Source organism: Mustela nivalis (assembly GCF_964662115.1).
Source record: "Mustela nivalis genome assembly, chromosome: 17".
In the NCBI taxonomy this organism is placed as follows: Eukaryota; Metazoa; Chordata; class Mammalia; order Carnivora; family Mustelidae; genus Mustela; species Mustela nivalis.
In genome coordinates, this window is record NC_139036.1 from 45,772,902 (window position 1) to 45,794,093 (window position 21,192).

At 51.9% G+C, this 21,192-nt stretch overlaps 1 protein-coding gene across 24 annotated transcripts in view; it reads left to right on the forward strand.

Moving 5' to 3' along the window:
* MAPT (microtubule associated protein tau) overlaps window positions 1-21,192 on the forward strand; it is a 97,056-nt gene that overhangs the window by 39,426 nt on the left and 36,438 nt on the right. For 10 of the 24 annotated variants that reach the window (XM_082706497.1, XM_082706516.1, XM_082706514.1 and 7 more), the window contains exons 2-4: window positions 12,866-12,994; window positions 16,940-17,026; window positions 19,519-19,605. In XM_082706497.1, coding sequence (XP_082562623.1) covers window positions 12,883-12,994; window positions 16,940-17,026; window positions 19,519-19,605 — 286 coding nt within the window. In that variant the 5' untranslated portion in view covers window positions 12,866-12,882. The remainder of the gene's footprint in view (window positions 1-12,865; window positions 12,995-16,939; window positions 17,027-19,518; window positions 19,606-21,192) is intronic. The other 14 variants (XM_082706517.1, XM_082706513.1, XM_082706511.1 and 11 more) reach the window with 2 other exon arrangements.

Below are 21,192 nucleotides of genomic sequence, written 5' to 3' on the forward strand. Positions count from 1 at the left end.
GCACCTGGGTAGCTCAGTGGATTAAAGCCTCTGCCTTCAGCTCAGGTCATGATCTCAGGGTCCTGGGATGGAGCCCCGCATCGGGCTCTCTGCTCCGCAGGGATCCTGCTTCCCCACCCCTGCTGCCTGCTTCTCTGCCTACTTGTGATCTCTGTCTGTCAAATAAATAATAAGTCTTTAAAAAAAAGAAAAGGTATAGAGAATCACACTTGTGATAGGCAAGGGTTTGTGACATCCAAGACCCACCCACGCCTGGGTATTCATGGCTCTCTTGTTAAATGTGTACATGAGTAAGTGCATTCACTAAAAAAAAAAAATTAAATTAAAAAAAAAATGTGTACTTGAAAGGCTACATGCCAGCTGTGAGCAAACCCAAGCCCCAGTCTCATTACCTTCCTCCCAGAATGTTAACCTTCCCATCCAGGGGCCCCCACTGGCTCCACAGGCCCGTACCCCTGCCTGGTACTTCTGGTGGCACTGCCACAGCCTAAGGTAAGAACCCTACCTGCACATTGTCACCCTAAGTGGCCTCTGTTTCCGTGGTTGATTACAGAGGGGTCCTGATGCCTGGAATCCATGTGAAGTGTCTTGGTGACCTGCCTCTCCGGCCTTGCCAGTGGCTGAGGGTGATTTATGCCACATGGATCAGAGGAAAAGGACATTGACTCTTGACTCTTACAAGGGTGTTTGGCGATGCCAAAACTATATTTATTGCATTTTATCAGACTATAAACATAATATATATTTATAAAACAATATAAGACAAAGATGGAGACACCAACAAGAGAAAGTCTCCCTAATTCCATGTTCCTTCCCAGAGAAGACCTCTGTTCAGCCTTCAGGACTTTTTGTCTGTACCCATGCATATCGGTGTTAATTTTTGTTTAGAAAAATTCTGTACAAGCACATTTCTAAAGCTGCTTTTTTCACTTGGTGATGCAGGGTGGGCCTCTCGCCACGCCAGTGCGTTCCTTTGTCCCCCATCTCTCTTACAAAGGAGTCCGCTTCATGCAGGGTGCCCCAGGACACGATTTTGGCCCCGTCTCCAGGCGTCACGGGACCAGGGGAATGATCTCACTGGGTACACCATCTGCCCGGCCTGGCTGGAGGCTGCCCTGGGAGGGCCAAGAGGGCACCACGTGTCAGTAGATCCAAAGTGGGGTGGGGCTCTGTGCCCCGAGAAAGCTGTTTGGTCTGCAGATACAAACAGGATGCAGGGAGATTTGGCTAAATGAATAGGTGATACGGTTGTCACAGTAATAACCACAGGGGGCACTTACAGAGCATTTTCGGGAGCCAGGGATGGTTCTGAGCCCCCGAGGTCTATGAACTCATTTAAGCTCAGTATTTTACGGACAAAGCCCTGGAGGCTCCGAGAGGTTGCATGACTTGCCCAAGGTCACCCAGCCCTGAGTGTGTGCTTGACGCCCTCGGTGCTGTTCAGTCGTGGACTTCGGCCCTGATGCCGTGTGGGATCAAATTTGCCTTTGTCAAAGGAGGAATTCGGGGACAATGTGCCTGGGCTGCTGTGGCATTTCTCCCGTGTGCTAGAAGGACCCTGTTTATTCTCCGTCCTTCGGAGACAATGCTGAGTTCAGGCCTCTCATTACCAAGGAAGAGCTGCTAATCAGCCACAGCCTTCCGCCACCCTCCTCTCCCCCGCGTTCTTCCAAGATGTCCTCAGACTCAAAAAATAGCAACGAAAACCTCTTAAAAGTGACCCCTTTCCTTCTTCATTCTCCTCTTCCCTCTGTGTCTTCCCCGTTGTTCCCTAATGAAATGTCCTGGCAAAAGGAGCCCATTTCTCATCATTCTTGCGGCTTCGCCAACTCCAGCCCCCCTCGTAGCTCCTGGGCCTGCTCCCAGCAAACTGGAGACCTGGGGGCCACGGTTCGTCCCTCCCCAGTCACCTGCCACATCCTGTCCGTGCCTGCACCGGGAGGAAGGGGGAGCTCAGACTTCATAGCTCTGCTTTTGGCACTTACCTTCTCTCCACCTTCTGAGACTTTCCCAGGAGGAGCCCCTCATTTCTCCTCTTCTCCCCAGGGTTAATTCAATGCTGCCTCGCACCGCTTTATACCACGCCCCCCCCCCCTTGGTCTGCAGAGACACAGGCCAAGGCCCTCAGATTGGCCCCTTATCTTACCCCTTCGGGGAAAGCCGCCTCTTCCCCATCTTCAGTCACCTTCTCCTTGCTCATACCTCCCCTGTCATCCCCATCCCCTAGTCCCTTACAACAGTCTAGAACATGGCAGTTCCCTAAAGTGCTGTCCCTCCCGTGCATGTTTTCAGTGACCCTCACAGCCACCCTGTGAGACACGTGTCCTCATGCCCCTGTTACAAATAAAGAATCCACGGTACAGAGAGGGCAAGTGACTGGCCCAGGACAGAGCAGCTAGTGGTCCCCACTCGTCCCCACTAAGCCTTGAACCCAGGGCTTTTGATTCCACACCAGGTGTCTTTTCCACCCAGATCCGTGGAGGGAACTGAGCCGAGAACAAGGATCCCTCGGGAAGGCGTGGAGCTGATGCTGACCCTCAGGGGCCAAGAGGTCAGCCATTCATCCGACTGACAACGCTGGGCTTGACGCGTGTCACAAAGAAGTTGGGGTGGGCACGCCTGGGTGGCTCGGTTGGTTAGATGTCTGCCTTCAGCTCGGGTCATGATCCCGGGGTGCTGGGATCGAGACCCATGTCAGGCTCCCTGCCCCTAGGCACGTCTCCTCCCCCTGCCCCGCCTCCCGACTCATGTGCGCATGCGCTCGCTGTCTCAAATGTGTAAATAAAAAAAATTTTTAAAAAAAGGAGTTGGAGGTGAGCAACCTCCAGGTGCACCTGTGAGGGTAGACATGAAGAGGGCATCTCCAGATCTGGAGACCCTGCTTCACAGGAGCACCCCGGGAACGGAGTGGGGAGGGAAGAGCAGCTAGGGATCCGCCAGGATCCTAGGCCCCCCACTTTGGGCCTAGGATGGAGGGTGCCTCCCCAGACCCTGCTGTGAGGGTGAGGCCTGGCACTGTTCTCAAAGTGCCTTGAAAAAGGGGTAGCCTGGGTACCTTCCATCAGTCCCAGAAATGGCGAATGGTTGAGCAGGTGCTTCCCAGAACCCATCATGCTCTTTGGCAAGTGGCCCCAGGGTGCTTCTGAGAGGCTTCCCAGCTCCTAGGCGTTGCTGAGGCGAGAGCTTGAGGGAGGAGGCCCACCCATCAGATGGCGGTGCCTTTCTATCCGAGACCCCACTCTGCCCCGCCCACAGTCAGTTCCTGCGCTGACTCCCGGGCCGACTTCCCATTCCTAAACTGAGCTTTCCAGCAAATCACCACATGCCAGACTCTGTCCCCAGTTCTGCCGCTATTTCTAGGTCCCCTGGAGGTCCCTCAGCCCCGCTGTGTCTCAGTTTCCCCAACTGCAAAATGGAGCTGATATGACCCGTGAACCTCACAAACAGGTACTTGCGGGTGGCTCCTCCTGGATTAGGGCTCCGGAGTAGAGCGTCATGATTCCTTGATGGAGGTCTCCAGCTAGTGTCAAACCCACCCAGCGAGGGCTAGGATTGCAGACTCACAGCCACACGCAGCCCCCGCTCCGGCCTGGGCAACTGAGCTCACTGCCAAAATGGAGGTAAGAGGGGTGTCTGGGTGGCTCAGTCGGTTAAGCAGCCTGCTCTTTTTTTTTTTTTTTTTTTGAAGATTTTATTTATTTGAGAGAGGACAGAGCTAGAGAGGGAACACAAGCAGGGAGAGGGAGAAGCAGGCTTCCCGAAGTCATATGCTTAATGACTGAGCCAGCCAGGCACCCCAAGTGTCCAACTCTTGACTTCGGCTCTGGTTATGATTTCAGGGTCCTGGGATCAAGCCCTATGTTGGGCTCCACACTTCAGATTCTCCCTCTGCCCCTCCCCATGTTCCTCACTCTCTCTTCCTCGCTCTCAAATAAATAAATCTTTTTAAAAATGTAGATAGATAATATTTCCTACTTCATATAGGTGGTTATGAGGATTAAATGAGATAAAATGTGTAATGGTGCCTGGCTCTAGAAATATCTTTTCTTATAAAGAGAAGACTCCAGAAGGCTAAAGGAGTTGGAGGGGTGGCCCGAAAACTCCCCCCCATCACCTCTTAAGTGTAATCTGATGTTGGTTTATGGACCATTTGCTGCCTGTTAGGGCTGGAGGACAGGGACAAGCAGCAATGCTACAAATTATATCCAGTAAAGACCAACCAGAAATAAGATAAAGCTTATTAATACAGCATATTATTCAGTGAATAAAACAGGCTACAGAATATGGTCTTACTTAGGGGAAATTTTAATGTGTGCCCAGGAGAAGTATCTGCAGGGAAGTTCCCCAACATGTTAAAAGTGATTATTTTGCTTTGTTCTTTCACATTTTTGTATTTGACTTTTTAATATTGACTGAGTCACTTTTTCCTTTTTCTCTCTCTCTTTTTTTTAAGATATTTATTTATTTATTTATTTAACAGAGAGAGATCACCCAGAGGCAGGCAGAGAGAGAGGAAGGGAAGCAGGCCACCCGCTGAGTAGAGAGCCTGATGCAGGGATCGATCCCAGGACCCTGAGATCATGAACTGAGCCGAAGGCAGAGGCTTTAACCCACTGAGCCACCCAGGCGCCTTCTGAGTCACTTTTTTTCAAAAGATTTATTTATTTTGGAGAAAGAGAGTGCATGCATGTGTTGGGCAGGGAGGGGCATAGGGAGAGGAAGAGAATCTTCAAGCAGACGCCTCGATAAGTACAGAGCCCATCTCAGGGCTCAATCCCAGGACCCTGAGATCATGACCTGAGCTGAAATCAAAGAATCAGATGCTCCACTGCCTGAGCCACTCAGGTGCTCCTAGGAATCACTTCTATAAAACAACGCATTTTTTTTTTCTCTCTCTCCCTAAGAATTAAGAGTGGTTTGCCCAAGGAAGGCAATTTTTTGTTCTGGTTTTCTTGGTTTTGATATCAGAAGAGACTCCTCTTTATCCATTTGGTGCTCTGAGTTCAGGGGATTCATCGCAGGTAGAATTAAAGTGGTGTCCAGGAACATGGGCGGTTCCTGAACAGGACAGAGGCTCAGCAGCCTGTCTCTGCCACCTGTCAAGATGTCACACAGCAGCGCTGTCCTCATTGAAAGGTGACTGATGGAAAAATCTCTCCGAAAGGGGGTTGGAGGGAAAGCGACCACAGTTCTGAACAGAAAGGCCACCCAAGCCTCATCTGTCACCCTGCCAGGTGTCACAGCACTATTTCACTATGCCAGCGACTACAAACAAGGAGAGAAGCCTTTATTTAAAAAAAAATTAAAATAGAGATCTGAGGCTTAAAACTAGAATTGTCCTCTCAGACACAATCTGAATTTTCTTACACTGGTGGACATCAGCCTGCTGACATCAGCCATGACACACTGTCTGTGCACAGCAGCGCCACCTCCCTCCAAAAAGCGGCCTTCATTCATGCTTTCATACAACTGTTGATTGTTCTCTCTGGATGGAGGCCCAGGATTATTCCATTTTCTTCTCACCAACATAAGTCTTCCCTCTCTGTGGGCTCCTTTATCTTCTCTCCTCTTAATTTGGCAGTTATGCTTAAAATCTGGGTTTTTTTTTTTATTATTGTCCAGATTTGGTTCTAGAACATTCTGTGGTACACATGTGATGTGACCACGAGCTCGCATGTTAGAGCCCTTTGGAGGTTTGCCATGCCACGAGTCTTCCTGGGGATGTCCCTGTGCCTCGCTCAGTGCCGCCTGCCACCCGTGGGGGGCAGGGGAGAAGAGGGACAGCACCAGCGGAGAGGCCGCACCCGAGACAGTCACAGATGGGACCAGCTGTTAGCGAAGGGTGTCTGAGGTATGAGGTTGCCGGGAGTCAACCTCAAGGGGCTGTTGATTTAAACCCTTGAGGGTTTTTCTCTTCCTCTGGTACAGCTGGCTCCCAGCTTCCTGAGCAGAGGGATTTCCTAATGACCTGGGCCCGACTCCGCCTCAGCCCAGGAGAGGAGCATGCGTGCCCTTCCATTAATCTCTGTATCTTAAAGTAAAACAGGCGGACCGTCAGGGTTACAGAATAGAGTGCAAATAAGACAAGGACATTTTCGAGGTAAAAGGCTTTTAGTTCAGTGGAGCAAGCCGGTGTTCCTAACATCACCGCTTGATTCTGTCACGATGAACAGTCACGTAACAGGGTCAGATTCTGGTGCCAGGCTGGCTGGGCTTTGAATGCCGACTCCCTGACATGCCTACTGCCAGACCCGAGGCAACCTACTCAGCCTTCCCGTGCCTCAGTTTCCCCCTCTGTAGGAGGAGGCGTCATAATGGAGGCAGGTGTATGGATTAAAGGAGTCGGTGAAAGGTGGCTCCTGTCGTTAAGGAGGAATCCTGTTTTCCACCGGAGTGCGCTGGCACGTTCCCGATGGTGCCGAAAAGGGACCAGAGCAAAGGAAAAATGGGATGCAGGAGCCAAAAATAACTTCGGGAACAAAGTTCATTGTGAGGTTATTTTGGATTCTGGATGTATCTCTACTGGATCTTCTGCTTTCTGAGAGAGGTCCATTTAGGGTGTTTGTTTCTTCAATAATAGCTTTATTGAGATATGTTCTGTACCGTGAAATTCACCCTGTGTTTTCGGCAGATTGGCAAAGGTGGGCATCGGCACTGCTCTCTATTTGCAGTGCGGGATTGCTCAGGGGAGGGGGTCTGGGGGCGCTCCTTCTCTCCTTGGACCCAGCCACCCGACCGGGCCACCCCGCTTTGCGCTGAGTCACGGCGGGTGCCCCGGGGCCTGCGGTCGCTGCTCCGCCCGCCGCCGCCGGCCGCGCGTCTGCTGCCCCCTAGCGAGGCTGCCCCTCGGCCCGGGACAGCCCCGCCCCCGAGGTGGGTTCGCGGAGGGACGTGCGGGTCAGATTCTCGCAGCTCGGTCGGTGGGGCTCCGAGCGCGGTGCGCCCAGGGTGCCGGCTTGCCCTCGGCTCTCCCTGCGGCCCGGACAGTCCGTCCTGTCGCCCAGTCCTGGACGGGGGGAAAAGGACTGTTCTTTTTAAACAGTGTTGGAAAGGCACGGGGAGGATGGAATAGCTGGAGATGGCCTTGAGCATCAAAAGATCCAAGTTCAGGGGCGCCTGGGTGGCTGGGTCGTTAAGCATCTGCCTCCGGCTAAGGTCATGATCACAGGGTTCTGGGATTGAGCCCCACATCGGGCTCCTTGCTCAGCAGAGAGCCTGCTTCTCCCTCTCCCACTAGAACAGGAAAGAGGCAGCAGGAGCCCGAAGGCCATTTGGTCTTCATCTACACCAGGTAAGGACTGCCCTAGGTCAGAAGATACCTACAGGCCCCCTGAGAACCGTGCAGGAGGAAAGGCCTGGGTGGAGAGCACAGGAAGGCACCGGAACTGCCAGGAATCCGTGTCCCAGAGGACAGCAGGGTCTATCCGAATCTGACTCAGATTCGGCTCAGTGGCCTTGGGCAAGTCATTTAGCCTCCCGGGTCCTTGGCCTGTCAGAGATTTGTGTCCTGCCAACCTCACGGGTTTGAACCGGGCGTAGATGTTCTGTCATGGGGAAGTGTCCAGGAAAACGGCAGATATGCGCCAAGGAGTGAGCAGGGTCCCCTGGTGACATTCCGGAAGTCACTTCTCAGTGGGACTAGGTGCCTGGGGTGCCCTCGTTCACCTCTGGACACCTCCCAGGGCAGCTCGGGGTGATCAGAAAACAGAGGTGCCTCTTCAGATATGCTGCGCAGAAGAGGGGATCTCGGCCAAGCAGACAGTTGGCTCCTTCTGGCAGCCTGGGGAGGCCCCATTCTTTGGGAGCAGAAGGGAGCCGGGGTCTCACCTACACCTACATTCTTACGCCCCAGGGAGGCCCAGACTTTTCCAAACGAGGAAGAAGTTGAAGGTTGTCTGAGGAAGCCTGCTGGTCTCCTCCTTCTGCCAACTTCCCCTTCCCACCTTCCTTCTCCCTCCACCCCGGTTTCACGTTATCCCATAAGTCACAATAAAAAATTCCACTTTACCTTGTTTCTGAACTCGTCATTTATTAAAAGGCCATGAGTATCCATCAAAGGATAAATGGAGAAATAAAATGCAGGTGTGTCCATAGGGTGGCATCTTATTAAGAAATGAAGCCCTGAGTCCTGAAAACATTATGCTAAATGACAGAAACCTGGGACAAAAAGGCCACATATACCATGATTTCAGTTTTCTGAAATGCATAACCCAAGGAGACAGAAAGTAGACGGGTGGGCGGTGGGCAGGGAGTTCGGGGTGGAGGGGATGAGAAGAAACTGTTTCATAGGCACAGGGTTTCTTTTTGGAGGCATGAAAATGTTTTGGAGCTGGTTAGAGGTGGCAGTTGCATAAAGTGAATTGTTCACCTTAAAATGGTTAAAATTTCCGTTGTGTGACTTTTCCCTCAACAACAACAACAACAACAATAATAATAAAGACTGGGTAGCGGCAGTCGTGATTTGATCCTTCCCTGTGGTTTCACCCCCTGGGCTTCCCTTATCCTGTCTTCACCTGCGTATCTTTGTCTGTCTGTCCCTCTCACCCTGTGGACAGTTGACCCCTTCCCTGCCCCGCTCCGACTCTGTCCATCAGCAAGGTAGCATGAGGTTGGGAGTATGACCCTGTAGGACAAGGCGCCTTCCCTCGTGGGCCAAAGCTGGCTAAGCTACAGGACGACAGGGACAGACCCCAGGACCCTCTGGCTCTTGTCTCTCTCTAGTTAGGTATTTTTCCCAAGGGTGCCTAAAAATGGCCCTTTTTAAAAAATTTTATTTATTTGACAGAGATCACAAGTAGGCAGAGAGGCAGGCAGAGAGAGGAAGGGAAGCAGGCTCCCTGCCGAGCAGAGAGCCCGATGCGGGGCTTGATCCCAAGACCCTGGGACCATGACCTGAGCTGAAGGCAGAGGCGTCAACCCACTGAGCCACCCAGGCACCCCCAAAATGGCCTTTTTTAGCTTACAGATTTAACTCAACTTTTGTGCCTCTCCTAGAATTTCTTGCTTTCGTCCTACCCTCCACCGCCTTTAAGTCACTGCCTGGGAGACCAGGAGGTAGGAAATGAGAGAGACAGAAAGAGGAGAAATTGGTTGATTTAGAAGAATAAGAAAGCAGAGGGCAGCCTTAAGAAAACAACTCCTTGTGTGTTTATTTTCCTGTCTGTGCGTCCCTTTTAGATTATAGGGATCGGTGGGGTGGTGGCCGAGTCTAGTCTGGCTGCGTACCCACCTCGGGGCTGTGCTTATTTTGTGTTTTCTAGCCTGCTGTCTTTGGCTGAAAGTCTTAGGGTTGGGATGTGTGGCTGTGTCGTTTGTCAGAGGAAGGGAACTTTAACTGGCGAGCTTATATATTCAGGGCGTAAGTGGTGAATGGGCTTTGGGACTTTGCGACTGAACCATGAGCCGAATGTGGCAAGCCATATAGGGTGTGTGGGTTCCTGGCGTCTCACACCTCCCAGGCTCCTTTGGAAGAACTGAAAACCTGTGATTTTAAAATATGAGCAACCACTGGGTTTGGGGGCAAGCTGGCCTCAAGAGTAGAGAAAAGAGGAGAATCTCCCCTCCCATGCCTGCATTCTTCTGCAAAACCTCCTGAATTCTACCAGCTTCTTTTCACAAGCTCATTGAGAGAGAGATTTTCTGCTAAGGGATCCCAGCCGTCTGATAGAGAGAGACCTAGAAAATGCTTCCCGTGTTTACTCCCCGGAGACCTTGAGAGGAACCTGTCGCTTCTGGGCCAGTTCCAGTATTGGCACTGCAGCCCGATCACCTCTGCTGCAGAGACCCAGAGCTCTTCGTAAATCATCAGCATCGTGAAGGCAAGGGTCCCACTCACAAAAGCAGCATAGACAATGGCAAGACATCAAGAGTGACGTCCCCAGCAGGAAAGTGTGGGACAGAGAGGTTTAGTTTAGAAACCAGAATGAATGGGAAGTAACGCTATGGTCTTGCAATAGGAACACCAAATATTCCGAAGGGAGCAATTTTTATCGTCTTGGCACATAACACAGTTCCAGCCAAAATCCCAATGGAATTTTGAGAATTTGAGAAAAAATATTCTAAAGGCCGTCTGTAAAAGAAAACATGCAAGAAGGTCAAACGGTTTTGAAAAAGAAAATGAGAGTGTCCATGGCCACCTAGAGAATAAAACTTGAGATCCAAAACTTCACTCGGGGGTGGGAGTGAGGGGCGGCTCTGGCACCAGAACGGAAGGATAAATGGGGCAGAACAGCTAGTTTGTTTGCTTAAGCGAGAGGACAGATTCTATGAATAGGGCTGGGCCTTTGGTTTCACTATTCTTATTTGGGAGGAAATGTTTTGATTCTCACCGCATGTCATCCATCTAAATAAATCTCCCTCCCCCCACAAATAAATTAAAAAAGAAAAACAGAAAACCTTGCAGGTCGGAAGCCATCAGGAACCAAAATAAAGGTAACTGACTGGAGAAACTTTCTGCCACACGTATGACAAAGGGTTGATGTTTCTCATGCATGAAGAGCTCACTTAAGGCATTACGATGAGGACTGAGATCTGAACAGAAGGGCAAAGGCTATAAACAGGCATTTTATAAAAGAGGAAACCAGTCCATGAGATTTTTACTTCTACGCCTCCGTTCACCAGGTTCCAGGTGGGGAAACTTGGTCATTCATTGGAAGGGATCGATCCAGTCTGAAGACCAACCCCCCCCCCCCCGAGGTCATCACACTTCTGAGCATTCACTGAGTTCCACTGAATCTTTTTTTTTTGTTAAAATTTTATTTATTTATTTGACAGAGAGAGGCACAACGAGAGAAAGAAAACAAGCAGAGGGATGTGGAAGAGGGAGAAGCAGGCTTCCCGCAGAGCAGGAGGCCCGTTGCTGGGCTCGATCCCAGGACCCTGGGATCATGACCTGAGCTGGAGGCAGATGCTTAACAACTGGACCAGCCAGGCACCTCGAGATGCATCGAATCTTGAGCTGCGGCTGGGCGGGGTGGCCTGAGTTAGCTAGCCTGGTTCACCTGGGCCAGGTGTTGTGTCTCCAGCTGGTTTGGGAGGACTTCAGCTTCTGGGGTGATGCCCCTCCCTCCAGGGTGAGGCATCTGGTGACTCAGCCAGATGATAGTGACTCATGGACCAGTCTCGGGGACGAGCCTTTGGGTGGTGACTAGGGACGCCCTAAGAGACTCCATCAGCAAGGAAGATGCTGGGTAGGGATCAAGGGTTTTCTCAGATAATGGAACTCTTCCCTTTTAGAAGAGGGGTTCTGACATTTGGGGGCTTTCTAAGGGCAACAGACCATTGGCCTATCTAAGGGTAGAGAATATCGCCACCAAATCCTAAGCCTGGAAGGGTGAATGGAGACTCTGATCTGCCCAAAATAAAGTCCTGCGTATGGCTGGGGAGATGTCAAAGATTTGGATGCCTTTTCTAAGGGCTCTCTGAGTGACAGGGTCCTCACCCAGAATGAGAAGAGTCCCCTTCTCTATAGGCGGTAAATACCTAAGTGGGGTCAGGCCACCCACCCAGCAGAGGTCCCATTGAGTTCACTTTTTTTTTAAGATTTTATTTTTAAGTATTTACACCCAACATGGGGTTCAAACTCACAACCTCGAAATCAAGGGTCACACACACCCCCGACTGACCCTTGCAGAAAAATTATAAAAGTTACAATTATAAGAAGGAAAGATTAAAAGAAAACAAGCACAATGTAAACAGTCAGAAAAAAATAGAAGGATAACATAGGCAAATATATTTGAAAGGGATTTCAAAAGGTTAGAAATTAAATGATCCTCTGGGCTACTTTTACGATTTTTCTGTAAGTCTAAAATTATCTCAAGTAAAATAATAATTAAATGAAAAGCTGATGTGAATCTGGGGCAAAAATTAAAAGTAAAAATAACAAAAACTATAAAGATGTAAATAAATACATGTAAAATAAGTCAACACATATATGTGTTTACTAGAAAGATTTATTTAATATACTTACATTTCCGTGGGTGTATTTGTTATGTGTACTTCTGTAGCTAAATGTAATGAATCACATGAATGCATGTAAAATAAATCAAGACAGAGCTGAGATTTTTAAAGGGTAAGAAACAAAAACCAAGACCAAAGACTACAGAAAGGTAAAGAGAGGAAGTAGAAGCAACCAGGACAGGAGTGTTTCAGAGATAAGAATAAAAATAAAGTAGAAAATAAGTAATATAAGTAATTTATAAGGAAGGTGTCCAGGGCACCTGGGTGGCTCAGTTGTTAAGTGTCTGCCTTGGGCTCCAGTCATGATCCCAGAGTCCCAGGATCAAGTCCCACATCAGGTTCCCTGCTCAGCAGGAAGCCTGCTTCTCCCTCCCTCACTCTCCCTGCTTGTGCTCCCTCTCTCGCTGTCTCTCATTCTGTCAAATAAATAAATTCGTTTAAAAAAAAAAAAAGACAGTTTTGCTTCCTCATTGTCCAGTGATGGAAAGATCACGTTTGCCTCTTCGTGCTTCGTTTTCCTTACCTGGGGATGTCTTCCCTCTCCTGTTTGGTCTTACCCTTTGCATTAAAAAATTTAAAAATTCAAGCTACTAGTCAGCAGCATTTATATTTTAATGAAGTGGAGAGAGTGCTAGGCTTAACAAGTTAGGCCCATGGGACCTGCCCACCAGGTGACTTTGATTAGGAATGGATGTGATACAGGTGAATTCAGAATGCCCATCAAGGCCAAGGGCACATCAGACGAGGCTAGGCATCCCATGGGAAGGGGCTGGGGAGGCAGAGAGCTGTCTGCTACGACCCGACCCCCCCCTCCACCCCGGGAGGATGCACTTCTCTCCCCACCCCACCCCCCACTTAGGGACCTCAGCTCAGCATACCTTGCTCACCAGCCATCTCCCTTTCCCAGGTGGGCCTTGACCCAGGATGGCTGAGCCCCGCCAGGAGTTCACTGTGATGGAAGATTCTGATCTCTCCTCCCAGGGGGGCTACACCCTCCTGCAAGACCAAGACGGGGATGTGGACCACGGCCTGAAAGGTGAGTACACAGCCGTGCACATCCAGGGGCCCTGCACGAGCTCTGGGAAAGGCTGGCTGGAGGCGTGCCCATGGAGATTTTAAAAGGAATTTTAAGTACTTCTGCTGGCTTGTCAGCGGAGAGTGAAGCCTCTTAAAGGGCCAAGAGAACTCAAAACGTGAGGCTCTTGGAGAATGCACCTTTCCAAAGGAGAGTTTGACACGTGGGCGGACCACAGCGTGACACAGATTCCAGGGCTTGTCAGTCTGAGGCTGGAGCCTTTAGCCACATCGATTCACCTTTAAACCGGCCACACATATTAGCAAGCAGAGCCCTCGGCTTGGGACATTATTTGCGTGTCCTCTTTACGAGCCTGTCTGGGCCCTATTTCAGCCGGTCCGCTCTGGGATCCCCGCCGTTCCTACCCTGACAGACTACATCCTCAAACCTCCAAATACTCTCCAGTACAGTCTTTGGGCCACATTGTCTGCCAAACACATGTGTTTCATGGCACCGACCACGGAGCCTGGGGAGGCCCGTCGGAGAACACTGTGCCCTCTCTCCGGCTTCAGATGCTGTGCTCTGCGTCCCCGCCAGCAGCTCCAAGCGGCCCCCATGTAAGGATTCCGTCCCTGTCCTCCAGACCCATTTCTAAGGAGACAAAATAGCAAACAGCCTGCTGTTTGTTCTCTGTTCATGCTGAGAAGGATAAAAACACTTTGCAGCCTGTGTATGGGGTAGCGGCCTAAGTGACGGAGCTCCGAGGTGGAAGGGGTCCCCTCGGGGTACCTCTGTCCAGGAAGGTTCCTTGCAGGACATGGGGTCACCAGGATGTCCCCTGGGTTGGGAAGCCTGAGGAGCCATAATTCCTACTTGTAGGACTTCCTGTAGGCCTGGTTCCAAAGACGACATCCGTCTCTCTGTTTAAGCAGAGGATGTTAAGAGTCAGAGGAACCCAGGGATCGGACATGTGGGCTCCCGGCAGGAGGAGGTGAAGGAAGAGAGGGTACACTGTCCTGGGGAGCTCAGAGGCTGCCCCCCTGGCCTTCTTGGGGCCTCCTGAGCCCAGGTGCTGGGGGGAGGGGTGAGGGGAAATATCCATGCCAGCCAAGTGTCCCAGGGGGCCACAACTGCCCTCCAGATGTCAGGCTCCAAATGGTGGCAAAAAAAAAAAAATGTGTGATTTGACCTCTCGCAGTCCATACCCCAGCTCTGGCCAGAGCTGCTAAGGTGCGGCTCCCACTGGGGGCAATGAGGAAAATCTGCTTTCTCCTTTCAGTCCTGCTGGCCCCCTTCCTCCCTTTGACCCCACTGTCTCCTCCTCTCTTTCTCTTCCCACCTTGTGTTTTCTTCTCCTGCGGTCTCACCCATGCCCCCCCCCCATAGCCGCTTCCCCTTTTCTGTCCCTACCCTGACCCCAGGCGTGTAGAATGAGAGGGGTGGTGACCCCCAGGACCTCCATCCCAAAGGCAACTTCACTTTCACCCCACAGCCCTCCCTGGCTGAGGCAGCTTTCGGGGGAAGCCAGAGTTTGCCTTATTCTCTGACCCCCTGATCTCCTGCCTGGGGCCCTAAGAGCTCCTTCCATCTGAAGACCTGAGCCCACACATCCCCACGCAAGTCTGTGCTGTGTCAGGATGACCATCCCTGACTCCACACTCAAAGAGTCACGATTTGGGTGACAAAGTCTGTGAACCCCCTGCTCTTAAGGGAATGTCCTTGAAATGGTAATTTGGGCATTTTTGTAGAACTCTAGGATTGCAAAGGCCTTCATCACCAATGTCTTGGGCAATGCTCATCATAAGTGCTGAGGGCAGGTGTTACTTCCCCTGGTTGACAGATGACAGGCAGAGCTCCCTCCCCAAGTCACAGGCTGCTCAGCTCCATGTCGTCCCTTCTGCCCCTTGTCACTCAGCCGGGTCCCCTGGGAATCCCTCAAGGGTAGAATCCAACTTAGAATCACCAGGTACTGAATTCTGTCCCATGAATTGCCCCAGTGACCCTCTATTTAGAGTAGGCTGGTTTAAATATTAAATTTAAAATAGATACAATGTTGCAAAGAATGTACCATAATAATGTGGGATGTTAATAATTGGGGAAGCTGAATGTGGGGTATAGTCTCTGGAGTTTGCTATTTTTCTGTAAATCTACAACTGTTCTCAAATAGAAATTTCATTTAAAAAAAATCTGGGAGAAAACGTGATTTTTACCATCCCTGCTTTTTTGGAAGGGAAATGAAATTCAATTTGTAAAGTTAGAACAAGTTTACCAAGTTCTTTTGTGTCTCAGAGTTGTCTAAAGTATGCTTTCTAAAACCACTCAATTCTTTAATATAAAACATGATCAGAAGATCTATGCCAAAACATATCATAAATATATATATATATATGCAAAATTTAAGTTGCTAACCTTTTTGTCGCTGATGTGAAAGGAAAACATTTGTAGATGGTTTGCTTACTGAAAGAGTATACCTCCCAAGAAATCAAGTGATACTTAGGAGATTTTCATAGTTCTTATCAAATTTATTCTTGCTTCTAGGAATTTAGAATGAGTTATTTTTATACGGGGAGTAAGCGGCATGACTTGGCAGAAGATGTCACTTGACTAGCAACGTCTTAGATAAGTGACAGACTATTTTGAATAATGACAAGAAACCACGTATCAAATATTAGAACCAAGAGTATTTATGTGGAGGCTCCCAGTTGGACAAGGACTCCATAGGGCCAAGAGCTGCCGGGCGGGGGAGGGGACGGGGTTTAACTGATAGAATCAGGCACTCTAAGGAATTAAAAGGTGTTCCTGGGTTAACTTCTTAGACCTTCCAGATAAGACATTTGAAGGAGGCTTCTTCCTCCTTTTTTCCCTCTCTCCAAGAAATTTGACAAGACTCAGGCAAATGGTGAGGCTGGCAGGCTTGGGACCCAGCTGGGGAAGGACTGTCCCGGGGACCAGCATGCTTGGGCCTGAGCTCTCACAGTCAAGGCTGGTTAGTAATGACCAGACCTGGCAGACAGTAAGCAGATGCTCCCTCACCATTTGTCCAAAGCCTTCTTAAGGTAGTTGGCGGGCTTTTGCCAGCCCTGGGGCCAGGCTTCTCTGTCTGTGCTGGAAATTTGTTTAGGATGAGCCCTTCTTTTGGCGGGATGGTCGCCCCCAGGGCTGGGTACCCAGTGTCGGCATTTTAGCAAAGGGTGTCTGGTCTCACACTGGGGTTGAACATGACTTGCCTTTTCTCATTTGGGGTTACTTCTTCGTGCCCCAACCAATGCCCCCAGACCCTGGCCTGAAACGGTCTCCAAGGCTGCCCCCACCACAGGTAGAGTGGCTTTCCTGGAGCCCACCAGAGCCTCCTTGGCTCTGGATTCTGCAAGGACAGTTGTCTCGTACGTAACCATGGCTGACATTTCAGGTGTGACTCCGGTCCTGTCGGTCTGTCCTTGGAGATCTTTCTATGGAAGAAGCTGAGTCAAGTCCAGACTCACGGCCAGAAGTCCAGTTAGAAGGAAGGCGCAATGTCTGCCTTGAGCTCATTCCTTTTCAGAGGAAGGAGTTGGATCTGAATGTTTTTCCAGGCATCTACTTGTCATCGGCGAGTGGTAGTGATCTCCCAGACCCCTCTCCGTCAGGAAAGACACAGCAGTGGTTTATTTGCGGCTTGGCTTGGTAGTATCGGCCGCCCTTTTGTTAATAGAAGAGCCCTTGCCTCCTTTGAAACTGCCAGCTGATTAAAAGGCAGTTTCTCTTCTCGCCCAGGAACGAGCTTCTTTGCCTGATGACCCTGGTATGGGAACACAGTTGTGTTGGGGCCGGGGTGGGATCGGTGACTGTATCCCGCCTCCCATCCATCGGGGTTCCACGCTAGGGGATTTTCAGGTCTGAAAGACCCCGCTCCCCATTTCCTCCTGAAGCCGAAAGGAGGGGTGGGGAGAGGCCGCCGTCCTGAGCGGCTCGTTGTGTATGTTCCAGAGTCTCCCCTGCAGACCCCCGCTGAGGATGGATCTGAGGAACCGGGCTCTGAAACCTCGGATGCTAAGAGCACACCAACGGCCGAAGGTGGGCCCTCCTCTCCCTGCTGCATTCAGACAGCCGCCCCCTGCCTCCAGCCTGCGCTTAGCCATGCTTTCAGCCGCGTGCCGCGTGCCGCCTTCCCGGCTGCGTCTTCTGCCGCCTGTCCCTCTGGCTGAGAGTCATGCTTGTTCCATGCTTTGCAGGATGGGCTCGGGCCCCGGAATGTGACAGGAGCCAAGCTCTGCTTTGATCCCTTGCTGACCAGGGCGAGGTTTGGGCACCTTCGTCGTGTGGGTGCTTTGAGGTGGCCGCATTTGCAGAGGCTAGGATCTGCGGCAAAGTGGGGCCTGAGCACGGCTCCACAAAGCCCCTGTTCCATGTCGATATCCTCCCGCGCTCCTCCAGAAGCCCCCACCCGCTTTACCTTCTTTCAGGAGCCACCAGGTCCCAGAGCAGCCGTTGGGCTGAAGAAGGGGCCAGCCCAGTGCATCTCTCCAAGCTCACACGTTGGGCCTGCTATGGTTTAGTTTCCTTCATTTCTTCGGCTCTGGGCTTGGTCCGGGCCTCTAGACCTTGGCCAGGGTGTTCGTCCCGGCACATCTCCTACCCTATCCTCTCTAGACTTTTGGTGTCCAGGTTATTATAAAGCTCCTCATGTATTTCCTGAAGAGCTCCTTGGTCCTGATATTGACCACCTGCTCTTGCTTCCCATCTATGTCCATCAAGACTGCATTTGATTTCAGATCATGGAAAACCCAACTAGCTGCAGCACGGATCTGAAGAGGCTTCTGTGTCTCACATAATAAGATGTCTGGAGGGCAGCAGGTCCCCAGGGTGATCAGTGCTCTTCTGTCTTTATCTGCTGCCATCCTGAACAGTTGGATTGTTGCTTCATGGTGACCAGATGGCTGCTGCACCTCCAAGCATCACCTCTGCTTTCACAGCAAGAAGAAAGTAGCCAAGCAAAGTGGCCAAAAGGGCCCTGAAACTAAATGTTTTTCCTTTTTTATTAGGAAAGCAAGAGTTCTGTGACAAGTTCCCAGCTGGCTGACCCCCACTTATGTCTCATTGGCCAGAGTTCATGGATGTCCCTGGCTATAAGCAGGAGGCTGGAACACGGAGCATTTTGTTTTCTGACTCACTAGTTGCAGAAATCAAGGGAGAGGGGCATTGAGGATGGCTTTTGAGTAACCAGTGGATGGCATCTGCCCTTCCATCTTTCCATACATCCCCCAGGAGGCCTCTCAGCACTTCTCCTGGCCCTACCCATGGCTTTGGAGGCTGTCACAGGATGAAAGCCTGGCCCAGCATCTCCCAAGTGTCCAAGTGTCCACTTTTGAATGAATTCAGAAAGCGACTGCCAAGTGCCTGCCGACTGCTTGGCATAAGGGTGCGTCTGTGGGGGAGAAAGTGGGTGAGGCCCTTCCCCCGTGGTGTTCAGCCTAGTGAGGAAAATACCATGCCTTGTGCTCGTTGCTCTTCTTCTTAGGGCCAGTGATGCAAGACATTTCCCGCTGATCTTGTTAGGACAGTTTTGCAAGTTGCTACCGCCCTGTGAAGGCCCTCAAAGCTTAACACCAGACTTCATGGCAGCCTCCCAAATCATGGTTTTCAGTGCTCCCGTCAACATTATTCTGGAAGAATCTTCCAGCCAAGTCTCGCTGCACTCTGGATGCTGTACATGTGTGGGGCCCAAGAGCTTCCATTCCCACCCCACGGGAAAGGGGACCCTGCGGGCGGTGGGTTTTGCCAGGCTGCTCTGTCTTCTCCCGAGACGACCATAATTAAAACGGGTTCCATTTGACTAACTGACTCAGACTCTTGGAAAGCTTTCAAAGCTGACAACTCCTTCTGTCTGCCTGAAACAGCCTTCGGGTGTGCTAGGGCGGTGCTCGGGGAGGACTGCGGATTTGGTAGTGTTCACTCTGAGAAGAGGCTGACAGCCGTTCCTGGTGGTGGGTTTTTACCTCTGGCCTCTGCTCTGAAGGTGGACCATTTGTTGTCAAGGACTGTTGTCAAGCACCGAACTCTGGACAGGACCCGCCTGTCCATTGCCCCCACCTGCCAGGGGGGTCTGTGCTTCCCACCATCAGTCATGGGCTCAGGGGACAGGGGGCTTGGAGCTGGGAGCAAATTTGCTGCTCACCTGGCAATGACACTCCCATTTCACCGATGAGGAAACTGAGACCCAGAGGGCAAAGGTCTTGCTCCAAGCCTCACAGCGATGGTCTGCTATTCAGCATGCCTTCTTTCAAAGCTCCTGGGCACCCCCAGCAGTCTCTCTCACTGCAGTGTTGACATGGGGGCTGTGCCCTACAGACGGCCTGGGCATCTCACGAGCCGGGGCCACCAAGCAGGGTACGAATGTGCTTCCTTCGAAGACATCAGGCACTGGGCCCTGCTTTGTGGTGTTGCTTTTTTGCATGCCGCTGAGTCCCCCTCCGCCTCCCCGTCCCTGCCCACTCCCACACTAGAAGTAAGGTGAGGGCTGGGCCAGGCTCCTCCCAGCCCCCCTTAAGGAGACTCTCGGTTTGCAGACGTGACAGCGCCCTTAGTGGATGAGGGAGCCCCCAGCCAGCAGGCGGCCGCTCAGCCCCACACGGAGATCCCAGAAGGAGCCACAGGTGAGGGTGACCCCCGTGGCCGGGCGCCCGGCTGCCCTGCATGGAGGAGGGGCGCGAACAGCGGTGATGCTCTCCCCGAGCGAGGCAGCCACGTGGGTGGATGCCGGGGTCTGGGGTTCTTGGGTTGTTCCGAGATTGGTGCCTTGATGCCCTGTTGCTTCCGTGGCTGCCTGCCGGCCTCTCGACGGACCGAGGCCCTTCTGGAGGCCCTTCCAGCTTCTCTACTCCCGTCTCAGCCCACACATCAGCTCAAAGCTCTCGGCCAGGTCCTCTGAGGCAGGCCGAGGGGGCAGATTCTGCCTTCTTCAACCCCCAAGCTCAGCCCCGCCTCCTGCTGGGACTCTGCCCAGTGACAAAGTCATCTCCTAGTGGGCAGTTTACCGCCAGCCCCCCCCCCGCCCCGCCAGCGCGTGGCAGGTTCTTAATGGGACAGACCCTAAGGAGTTCAGCAATGGGATCTAGCACCCATTTCTAGGACTGTCGCTTCAAACGTGTTTGCACAGAACAGGCGTGACCAGACTCTCCTGTCTACGCAGATGATGGGAGTAGCTCAGTCAGGGCGCCGACCAGAGCTAGTGAGATGACCCCAGGGCTGCCAGGGGCCCTCCGAGCTGCCCGTGCCCTTAGGAAGTGGCGCGCTAAGCCCAGAGTGCTTGCTGTCATCCCCTTCTCATCCTCCTCTTTGGGTTTCCGTAAAGACTCAGCGGTTAGCTGGCGAGTTGGGGGTTCCTCAGCCGGGCAGGCTGGAGAGTGCTGGACAGGATTTCACCAGCGGTGGAGAGTGGGCAAACGTCCCCAGGCGGGCGTCTCCTTTCCTTCCTGGCAGTGCTCATGGCAGCCACTTGGGAAACTGCAGCCTTTTCTTGGGGCTCCTTTTGTGGAGAGCACCACCCCCCACCATGCAGAGGTCCCGCAGCACCCCCCCCCCCAAGCTCATCAAAGTAGTTTCTGCTTTGGGAGTTGGTCTTTTGAAATGGAGAGAGGCGGGGCCTCATCCCAGCAGCCAAGGTGGCGAGGGTGGCGTGGAGGCCGTGGAATGACTCATGGACTGAGATTTTTGTCTTCCCCGTCCCAATGCAGCTGACTCAGTGGGGGAGCCCTTCTCCTCCCAGTGTGAAAACTGTAGCCTGCTCTTGACTTCGTCATCTCGCCTCGGTAACCGAAAGTACTCTCGTCTCCTCAGTGGCAAAACGCAGTCTGCAAGTGCTGCGCGGCATGCCCGGTCCGATGCAGTAGCCCAAGCTCATTCGGGATTGCAGCCCTCCCTTCTGGGCCTGGGGAGGCGGGGGAGGTGGGAAGCAGGAAAATTCTTCCCAGATTGGCACTACTGGGAATCAGCTTCACAGGCTCTGCTGTATTTAAAGTTGGCTCTTTCTCTCGTGGGCACCCGTTTGGAGCACTTCCAGCCCCTGTATCCCTGTTATCCCTCCGCAGGCCCCTCCCCCTGCACTGGCTTCCAGCAGACACTTCTCTCTCCTCAGCCCCTTGGAATCTGAAGATCCACCCAGCCTTACTGTGCCAAGGCTGGCTTCCATTGGTGGGCTACCAGCGACAGTCCGAGGCACCTCCAGCAACTGCTGCCCCGGC